Source organism: Pecten maximus, chromosome 2 (assembly GCF_902652985.1).
Source record: "Pecten maximus chromosome 2, xPecMax1.1, whole genome shotgun sequence".
NCBI lineage: Eukaryota > Metazoa > Mollusca > Bivalvia > Pectinida > Pectinidae > Pecten > Pecten maximus.
In genome coordinates, this window is record NC_047016.1 from 37,698,589 (window position 1) to 37,710,306 (window position 11,718).

The window sequence follows — 11,718 nt, forward strand, 5'->3', positions numbered from 1 at the left end:
ATTCAACACCTACAACCATTCAACATATCTCGATACATATATCTGTCTTTTGCATCCTCGCACCACTTACCCGGTTATTCGCACAGCGTCTACATTTTATTTTCGCACCACTTCCGGCTTATTCCTCCAATCACTGACACCAGCTCATTTCATCCTCTAACTTCTTACCTACTTTTTTCCAACAACACCATTACCAACTCATTTTAAACCACGTGTCTGCTTATTCTCATAAAACATACACCTGCTTATTATTACTGATTAATTAATGTCTAACAATTGTGCTTTGAGAGTCACCTCTATAATTAAGCATGTAACACGAATTACTACATCATTCAAACACTACTTACCATATTGTCTAAAGTATGTCTTACTCCAAAGTTATGAATTATTCTTCACGAAGGTTGCTTTCCGCATAACTTGACACACATTGCAGATCACAGATTGCGGTCATGAAGAAGCGTTTATCCGACTTTTCCTACTGGGTCAACAGAAGACACTACTATGACAACAAGGGCATAATTATACCCGACCTAAAATATACTGTTACTACTCACACTAGGACGTACAGCATAGCCACTTCTGTGACAAACATGGTATAGGCCCCATAGTATTAAAGATTTGAGTGAGAGTAATGGCCGAATTACACGGATGGGATACTACTTCATATCAGCTTACAGAATTAACAATATTTAACGACAAATAACTACCTATATCATTATTCCGTCAAGGACGGGGTTATTGGAATTATACTATTTTAATTTCTTTAAATGTTGCATAAGAATAAATATTTTAAAGTAAGGTGTGTCGACATGTCGTTAGATCGTGTAATGCCCGCCCTTCTTGCTTAACCTTTCAGTAAGCTACATACTAGAGAATACACATCATGTAATCCAGCTAAGTCCCCTACACTGTTGTTTTGGAGCAAACGTTTTGGTTATAAGGACCTTTAAAGATTACTGATAAGATTACAATTATCCTCCTGTAAGACAGAACTACTATCAGAACTGCTGAACCATATTGTATAAAAAGTGTCATCAATCGTTGAATAGTTTTTCGAGGCTATTTCTCTGATTCGTACTTGCAGTAAAATAATGGAAACACATTTGAAGTCGCCAATACACAAAGATAAACCCAAATCTTAAAGACGATAAGAAAAAGACAGAAATTTAAGACACTTAAATGACAACTGATCTGTAACTCAATTACGTGTAAACATAATGAAGTTTTCTTCTTGGACAGTAAATAACATGTAAATATTATTTTTAACAATACATTTGTATATGTCATTGACTTAGATATTCCTATGTAAACTGTAAAATGTACATAAGTTTGAATAGATGTTTGTCACAGTAATCCATTTAATGAGGGGTTTCATATACAATAACGCAAACTTGGTCAATACTAGTTTAAAGCGAGATGTTTTCTCCGTGGATAGAGACATGCATGCAGATTAGATCATACATTCTAGTTGGTTATTTCATATTTTAATGAGTTTATTTCTTGGATAGTTAGATATAAATGTACATTAATTGAGTAAAAGGTATGTTACTGCAATGGGATATTTGTTCGTGAATAATTGAATGTTTAAAAGTAACTAAATGATTTTGAATTCGAAACGATGATTTCTTATTTAACGTGCAAGACAGTATAGGTGCTTGTTATTTAGAAAGGTAACATCTCTGATAGCTACCCATACAGGAGAGTACTTAGCACTAACTAGTACCGTGAATCGTCTGGTCACCTTTAACCTTGGTAGCTATAGTGAGCATTATTTCCTCTTAAAGACCAAGACAGACACTGACTATATATGTGCATTAACAGTCACTGCGAAAATTACACTGAAACACAAGGAGAACACTACTGGCAACGTTCACACACAAAAGGTAGAGCATTAAAGTCTGTGTGGCAATCAAGACGAGACGTGAAATGGAAGATCAAACATAAATGATTACCCAAACATTTGATCCCGTTCATGAATTACGTAATATTTAATTAGTTTCAAACAGTGAATGAGACAGATATTTGAGACAAAGAGTGGAAGCGAACGATATCGTTATGAAGTAATAGTTTTTTTTATTTGAGCTTTTCCCGTCTCTATTCCCATAACCTGTAAGTCACGTTATGATTCATTTAAACAGTGCCACGGTACAGAATATTCACATGCAATTAACGTCCTTTTGAAATCCAATATATAATTATGAAATTCATTTATGTTTGGCCATTGCACCTTCTCATCAAAATTTAGAATTTCTTTTTGCCTACTTTAATTTCCTCAGTCGCCTCCTACGTAACAGCACCACTGACTAGTCCTAGAATGACAAAACGCTGTACTATATGCAGTATAATGTTTTCCCGAACTCTTAATATGTTTCAAACAGTGCTAATATCGGGCGTGTCTTTTGTACAATCCGTTCGGGGTAATATACCTTAAGCATACAAAGCATGAGTTACTTTGATATCCTTCGCCTTTAGGAGGTGTGATAACAACGCAAGCTCTAATGAAGTAACCACAGGTCGGGTAGATAAACGTACAGGTGTGTATCAACGCTGTGATCGTCCAGGCATATTATGTATTAATTGCTATATACACTAGGTACTCAATCTGTCTACAGGTGGAAATTTGCATTAGCATTGACACATTTACATTAAAGAATAGTTGTTCAATAACATACCCTATTTAACGTTATCAATATTTGTGCCGTTTTTTTTGTGTTTTTTTTTTTAAATGATTTTATAACAGAGATATTATTTAGCAATCTACTTCAGTTCGATACATGTTCACAATTATTGTATGTATGTACTAATGTAATACACATAAATACGGCTCGAATGCAATGGGTTCAGTGCCAGTTACCTCCCCTCACTTCATATTGTCCATCAACTGCTACAGATGTGAGCTAATCTAGAATGATATTTGTACTAAAGCTAATAATCTAATACAAATTCATCATGAAGAATTATGACACAGCGTCCTTAAATGACCAGAGGTATTAAGAAATACAAAACCAAATCAAATGCGAGTGTTTCCTGCTAAAAGTAAATTAAGATAAATAACATGAGAATGCCGTAAAGTAAATATTAAGGGTAACACGCTTAGCCTTCTGGAACAACTGGTCTTATTCTTTTTGTACTTATTCCACGGTAACTATGTAAATAATATGTTTTAAGTCAGAGTTACGATTTCGTTGACAAGTCAATAGTTTCTCATTGTTTTAGGAAAATGCAAACAAACGATTAATACAGATATAACTGAAAAGTACCAGGGGAAGAATAAGGCCAAATCTGTCATGGTTTTCATCCCGGTAAGTAAATTAGGATACGTATTATCATGTTCTCTATGAGAGTACCGTGCAGTGACAGCAGAAGAGCAAAAATATCAACCGTCCAAGAACCAAAACATCTGGTATGTGTGGTAAGAAGTGATGCTACTATAAAGGAAGAGGACGTTCTCGATTGGTTGGAAAAATCAAAGCATTACGAAGATTAGACAATCTAGTATTAAGCATTACTAAGACGTTACGTTAGATATCTTACCTTACATACAAGAATTGCCACGAAGAAATCTTTAATATCAATTCAAATGCAATAAGTTAAACTCAAAGTGGCATATTTAGACTTCAGCGAAGCCATCAACACCTTCCGATAAACAATCGCATTTTTCATATTACACGAAACGTAAAAATCCGAAAATTGTAAATCAATTATCTTTATTTCCTCATCTATGAATCCAAACAAATAGTTTAAATTCGGGGACAAAACCCAAACTGATTTGCTGATATCCCTACGCAAAAATCTTGATTGGCTTTGACGGACATGCTCAGTTTGGTTATATCTGTTTGGTTGTGTGTCAAAATCCATTGTATATGCAATATATTACCTACAGTGACTACAACGATACTTATCTAAAATAATGGCAAATATAATCATATATGAACTTTGTTGTAAATTAGTCTATGAATCAAACATATATCTATCGTTCCGCTATTTTAAACGGCCATGTGTATATATTCAACCTATAATTTTAAAGACGTTTAATTTGTTCTCTTGGAAAATAGGAATACGAGTTTTCTCTTAACAAATAGAGAGAAATGTATAATTAGAATAAACTAAATGAAATGTTTTAAAAAAAAACTAAATTTTGACAGATATGATATAGGTCTAATATGTTTTAACAGACAAGTGTTATCTAGTCGATATCATCAAAGAAACGGGCACTTTAAAATGTAGATTTAAAGTACAACACAATTGTCGCAGGAAGGCCAGGGCTGTCTGCCTTTGGCACGCCAGATTTGTCGCATGATTCATCGTCCGTGATATTCTCCCATCCAGCACTCGACAATGGTACTGACACTTACTGATAACGTCATATCAACACACTGTGATGTGGAATAGTAGGAAAAGATCGATAAATGTGTTTTGGTCTTGCAAAAAGGGGTTGTACAAAAGACATCAGGTTTTAGCAACCTTCAAAAATAATTTACACTGCATCATACAGCTGTTTCGTCCTTCTAGGACTGGCCAGTGGTGCTAAGGGCTTAGATTGTAAGTATGGAAGGTAGTCCCGAAAGCTTTAGATAATCTGTCCGCTTATATTTGAATACATTTAATACATAACGTAAGGAAACTTCAAATAGATTGAAAACAATGTCAAAAGCTGCATTGGGAAGGTACTGTAGACCATATTTTGATAATTTGATCATATTCAATATTGAATTTCAAAAGAAAGCATTTGTATATTATGAACAGTGTCACTATTCAAATGAATCAATACCTACCATATCTATTTTTTAAATTCTATATCTTACTCTGATGTTCCAGAGGGAAATGCATAGCAAAACAAAGAGCAGATAATCATTCAATAGGACCAACTCAGTGTAACCAGTACTATTGGTAAGATGACATACTTTTCCGTTTCACCGCTAGATTATACAGCAGTATTATACCACACATCTCATGTTCAGGTTCCTGAGGTAGATTATGTGTAACATTTATTTTTCGTCCCTACATCATTCCAGAGTAACCTACAGCAGGTTTAGTTTTTATAGTGAACAAAAAGTTTAAGTAGCAGTTATTTTCCTACGTAATACGTGATTAGACGCCAAAACCTGAATGCCATGACACACATCCTAAGTAGCCTTTTGATAGGTGCCAGGAAAGTAAACCTGATCAATAGCATATTACATCGCGGCGGCAACTAAGTGCAAAGCTAGCCAAACGGTAAGGTGATCTCGAAACATAAAATAAACTAACCTTTGTTTTATCCAAAAGATTGGGTGGTGGCTGAGCCTTCAATTGTATGACATATTTCAGTTAGGGTTGCAGAAAACGAAAGTGAACGTATCCTCTGGAATATCGAGGATGCGGGGCACTGTACACCATTAATATGTTATTTTCGTCTTCTGCTTTTTTTTTTTTTTATCTATCTATCTATTTATTTTTGATACTGTGGCATGCAAATGTTTCGTCTTCAACAGGTACTACATGATTTGCTTTCTCGGTTTGTTTACTTTTATTACTAAACAGTCTTAGTACCAATGTATGACTGCTGTGTAAACCACAAACGTGTAAACTTATCTTGTGTCACCATTCAAAACCTAATAATAGCACAAAACAACCTACTCATTAGTAAAGTGTTCCGGACGTCACAAATACACACATATATTTTTTATGTCTTTTTATGAAACGGTGTCCGTTCGATACAACGCTGAATGTAAGAACTTTTTTTTTTAATTTAAGCGTCACCAGAAAAAAAATTATACCTAACCTCCATTTACTGTTTGACTGTAATACCTACAGTCATAAATATTGTTATACATGTGTCCCATTAATAAAACTTAAGGACGATGCAATAATGTCTAAAAGTACTGTTTAAGTTTACTTTGCACTGTTTATATCCGATTTATGTCAAATTATACAGACAAGAAACCTACAGGAGACATGGTGTCAGAGCAAGAGGAAACTCGGGCTATTTATTATATTATTCTATATCTAGAATGTAAAAAAAAACCTCCTTAAACAATTTATTTCAGTCGGTGACATTTACTGCATAATTAATGTTACTTAACCCTTCGTATTTATATTTTAGATTTGTAGATCGTTATATGTTATATTTCATCGGTGAATATATAATTCAATTTACCTTATAAAGATATCACATTAGAAAAAATATATATGAAACTTCACAATACTTATATTTTGCTTTGATTCGTTTTTATGTTTATTGCTCTCAAGTTTTACAGAAGATATGTAAGGTGATGACCTTATTCTCATTACATTTAAGGTTGTAACATCTTTACTTTAAAACAAACATGTCTGATTAAAATCTTACCGTTGATACAAATGTCCGCCAGTCTAACATTGCAATGTCACACACTATAATAACAAAGACCTTCTCGCCCTACTAGGCTCATTCTGTATATTTATTGATTCTTAATTAATTTACAGCAAACGGATGACCGGTGTCAATGACAAAGTAATCACAAAAAGTGCTTAATTGTGAAATCTGAGAAAAATCATCAACGTGCATTTTGTGACTTCAGAAGGTGTCTTAATCACCAAAATATACAGCGTGCTCACGTGACAACAATCCGTTTACCTGACTTGTCCGATGGAACTGTTTCTCCTTTTTCTTTGGTTTACGATTACCCTAGGCAAGACAGCAATAAAAACACTGTATAAACCGTTACATTAGAGTATTATTGAGGTTATACATGGAAGAGTAGTAGGCATTGGTTCAGCTAGCCAGCTAAATATATATATCAAATTATAATGTTGCAAAAAGCAAGAAATATCCACCATAACGGTACCAATAGATTCGGGCGCTTGATTTTTTTATATGGAATTATGAATAAATAATCGAGATTTTGAGTACTTTGGATGAAAAGCAAAATCAAACATGAAAAATGACTAATTGTATTTGAGTATATGTAACAACAATAATACATGGCAACATTGTGTAAAACGTTTGTATCTACTGCATTTATTGTTTGCGGGTGAGGTGATCAAGGTTATCAGATTTTTATCTAAAATCAATTTATTTCCAAAATAAATATAGAAATAGACGTTTTGTATGAACAATGATATATGAAACACGTGAACAAATATGTGAAGCACGTAGTGTGTACAATAACAATCGTAAAGCCACGCTATACATGTATGTAGAAAGCATATAATATTGTGAACTGTGCCATATATCGAACATTTACTACAAGACGAACTGTGTGTCAACCTTGCCTTTATTTCTTTACAAAGAAGGGCGCAGCCAGTCGCTCTACAATGATGCCATAACGTAACTACCCTTACTAGTACTCCTAAACAAACTTCTCCACAACATCAAGCTTACTCCTAAACAATGTTCCTATAAACGCTTACAACTTAACAAGGTTCTCCAGACAAACCCCACAACATGCACAATCTCTGCTAAACAAGGCATAGACATTATAATGCTTACTACGAAAGAGGCTGGTCATTGACAACAACATAAACACTTAACAACGTTCTCAAAACGCTAACTCCTAAACAACGTTCTCATAAACGCTGACACCTAAACAACGTTCTCATAAACGCTAACTCCTAACAACATTCTCATAAACGCTAACTCCTAACAACGTTCTAATAAACGTTACTTCTAAACAACATTCTCATAAACGTCACTCTTTAACAGGGTTCTCGCAAATGATTGAGCAAGCTGCGTCAAGACATAAACGATTATACGTAAACAATGTACCCCATTACTTACTTTTAACCAATAATACCACGATACAAGACGTAGTCGATTACTTCTGGATAGGGTAAAGACTTACTGATATACAAGGTGATCAGCATCAAAACGCTCACTTCTATACTCCAAAATCCAACATTGTAGATAGATATAACGGTAATGGCATATTGACACAATTTAAAACTGTATACTATTCTAGATCAGGCGACATTTCTGCATATCTACTACTCATATATCAGTGATATCCAACTTTCGTGATACACAAGGGATACCCAACCTAACCTCCCTGATACACAACACATACCCAACCTAACCTTCCTGATACACAACACATACCCAACCTAACCTTCCTGATACACAACACATACCCAACCTAACCTTCCTGATACACAACACATACCCAACCTAACCTCCCTGATACACAACACATACCCAACCTAACCTTCCTCATACACAACACATACCCAACCTAACCTTCCTCATACACAAGGGATACCCAACATGTCCCAACGGAATGTCCCAACGGAATGCCCCAATGGCATGTCCCAACGGAATGTCCCAATGGAATGCCCCAATGGAATGTCCCAATGGAATGCCCCAATGGAATGTCCCAATGGCATGTCCCAATGGCATGTCCCAATGGAATGTCCCAATGGAATGCCCCAATGGAATGTCCCAATGGAATGCCCCAATGGAATGCCCCAATGGAATGTCCCAATGGAATGCCCCAATGGAATGTCCCAATGGAATGTCCCAATGGAATGCCCCAATGGAATGAACCTATCCTGATGAGACATGATGCTTATTTTAGCCTTAAGAAATGACGGCAAATTTTGTTTACTTTTATCTAGAAAAAACATAATCTCAACAATCAACATAATGACAATATCTTAACAAAGGGTTACTAACCAATCATGCCTCCTAACCTTAGAGAATGATTGTCATGGTTTATCCATGTGTATAAAACCCACCACTGTTCTCAAGCATTTAGAATATCAGAATATCCAACTATTCTCCTGCATTAAGAATGTCATCTTTTCCATCACGACAACGAATATACGTACTGACATGCGTAAACAGTAAGGCAGTACTGACACAGATACATGCACGTGCAATGTGTTATCACAATGAAAAGTGAAGAACGTGTGTGTATGGATTATTGCTACAAGATTCCTTTGGAGTAAGCATTGCAAACACAATGACTACTGCTACTGGCTTTATGGGGGCGGAGCGGCAAAGGAATGCGATTACTAATATACTAAAACTGGATTTCTTTAAAAGCAAAGTATCTGTAGCAAAATAAGCACATACGTATAAACATATATATAAAAAAGGCTTGCTTTACATCACAAGAACGTGTGTATACAGTACGTATATTATGTTACCTTGATGGTCAGCTTGGGCAACTGCTGTAAACGACCAAGTACAGACATGTTACTTCTAACACAAGATTTTGTTATTGTCATTGAAAATTGTGAAAATTCAAACCGGGTTCTTTTCTGTATTTAAATCCAACCGATTTATGATTCGTTGGTGGTAATGAAGGCACCCTGGAGGAGAGATTCGACTATATGCTTTAGTGAATAGTCAGATATATTTCTCTAGCTAGGATTTCAATTGGGGTTTTCTATTCGAAAAACTTATTGAGATAATTGACAAAGTAAACAAGTTTAATGCCATCAGAAAGATTCGGTCTTGTTAAGAAAACCGGAAGGCTTACGAATTATTGCTTACAAGATGAACGATGTACCAATATAAATGTTGTAAGACAAATGAGATGAGATGAATATGTATTGCAATGATATTTGAGCTACACGGAAACACTTCCTGTAAAACACTGTTTCCAACTTCACACGGACGTTTCCCGATTTAACACAATTAAAACGTGTAACATGATTTTACTACTTCACACGAAAGTTTCCCGATTTAGCACAATTAAAACGTGTAACACGGTTCTCCAATTATACACGAAAGTTTCCCAATTTAACACAATCAAAACATGCGAAAGGTTTACTACTAAACACGGACGACACGTCTGCCGATTTTACACCAGAAAACATGTAACAAGGTTTACCTAACTCACACGGAAACATTTCCGGATTTAACATCACTATAAACAAATAACTACTTAACACATGGACATGTCTGCCGATTTTTAATATCTTTAAAATGTTAAGACCGTATTATGGTCTGCAATGTTCTGTGGTCGGCTTTTTACTGGCCGACAGACACGGAAACAACTGTAGCTATTCAAACATACCAAAATGTGCAGTGAATACGGATTTAACTAATCCTTCTAGATTATAAACTTTCTGAAAGTAAGGTTAATCTCATTAAGAAACAGTGTACCATGACCTAGTATCTGTAGGGGTAGTTTTTTGTGCTCGTTACACATAAATAACTTCCTTCATACTACGAAGTACGAATGCAATATCACCATGAACAGCAATGTATCGGTGTATTACTGTGAGTATCGCGGGGTACTGCGTACGATCACAGGCGCTTGTCATCACCCATGTCTCACTGTACACGTGTTAGTAGTCAGGGGTTTGAGAGCTGGAGGGTCATACGTTCGAAGACAATACCCTGTGGTAAAAATATGATTCAAATGTGCGTCTTTGTACAAGCCCGTGATTTGATTGATAGGGTATCATATGACACCCATATGACGGCGCGAGATTGTACACGGGGCAAGGAGGGTCACATGAGTAATTACAGGGGGTCAGGTCATGACGTAAGGGACATATCGGAGTAACACGTCTCATCTTACTGGCGTTGATACACAGTAATACGGCTGATCCAAAAGAATCGCAACAGCCGCACAAAGGAGGGCAAACTTCACTAGTGATTTTTTTTTTCTTATTCTTCAAAATACTGAGTACTGGTAAATTGCATTGTCGTTTAATACCATAGTTAACGTATTTTTTTATATTGAATCTCTTATGTTCTCATTAAACCATTAATTCAATATAATCAGTGTTCAAGCTTCAAACGATATTCTTTGGAATTAATTCCGTATAAGGTAAAAGGGTGAGAATTTATCCCTTCTCTATGGACATTGTACCGTTTTTAATGTACCATTAAGGGGGAAAAACTAAAAGAACAGCAAAGAGATAGGAACATTGTTTCATTCAAAAAAATGCACACATAAAGAATACCCAACACATGGCCCGATTGATCATTTCTATGGGCCATTATTCTTGTCGTTAAGAAACTATACGACAGAAAATATTGTCGAGCTGAACTGATTTCGTGTGTATCTTTATGCCGCTATGAATCTAAGGCGATATTCGAGTATGAAACAAACCGCCGAAAAATAAAAGCGACAATATTAATCAAACGGCAGCAACTTGACAACAATGATTTTTTTTATTCTGAAATGGAAAGTGTGTAAATTCTATTATAGAAAAAACTGATTTAAAAAGATAGAGATTTCACAAAGACATGTAAAAAGTCGTATTTTACCAACAAAATATTTAAATATGTCACTTACCATACTATTGAAGTCAGGTGCCCATTGATCTATGTCCCTGGGGCCACAGAAATCCTTATGGGTGGTGGAATTGTACTTGTCCCAGCTCCGTTTCGACCCCGCGGACTGGGGCAAAAGATGCGCACTATTGTCTTGAAGCAACCGGATTTGGTGTGCCAGCCAGTTCCCCGGGGGGACGGGCGACGGAATCTCAAAAGATGTGTTAGATCTCTGCATAACATCCAGCGCCATTTTGAATTTCGTCAAGCGTCTCTAAGAATGTGCCGACAGATTATCCAATAAAATATTTTTGTAATAATTTCCTGACGGCGTTTTTTTTCTGTCACCACTTATTCCATCTGATCTTCCAAGATGAGAGGGACAGACCCTGTTCCGTCAGACACTAGCGACACCCCACGGGGTGACATTTGCTCCCCCAACTTTCTTCCCTCTGTGATAGTGGATCAAGTGTCGGGGACAAACCTAACCCAATATGTCTGTCATTACATACCCTTGTTTCAAATAG

General features: G+C 35.8%; 1 protein-coding gene across 4 annotated transcripts in view; it reads right to left on the reverse strand.

The window, feature by feature from the left end:
- Positions 1 to 11,507, reverse strand: part of LOC117321988 — a 29,481-nt gene extending 17,974 nt beyond the window's left edge. Inside the window, exons 1-3 of one of the 4 annotated variants that reach the window (XM_033876643.1) lie at positions 11,214 to 11,507; positions 9,106 to 9,129; positions 6,596 to 6,646 (exon numbers count right to left, since the gene is read on the reverse strand). In XM_033876643.1, coding sequence (XP_033732534.1) covers positions 6,596 to 6,646; positions 9,106 to 9,129; positions 11,214 to 11,444 — 306 coding nt within the window. In that variant the 5' untranslated portion in view covers positions 11,445 to 11,507. Of the gene's footprint in view, positions 1 to 347; positions 577 to 6,595; positions 6,647 to 9,105; positions 9,130 to 11,213 lie in introns of those variants that run through there. The other 3 variants (XM_033876644.1, XM_033876645.1, XM_033876648.1) reach the window with 3 other exon arrangements.
- Between the last annotated feature and the right edge of the window lie 211 nt (positions 11,508 to 11,718).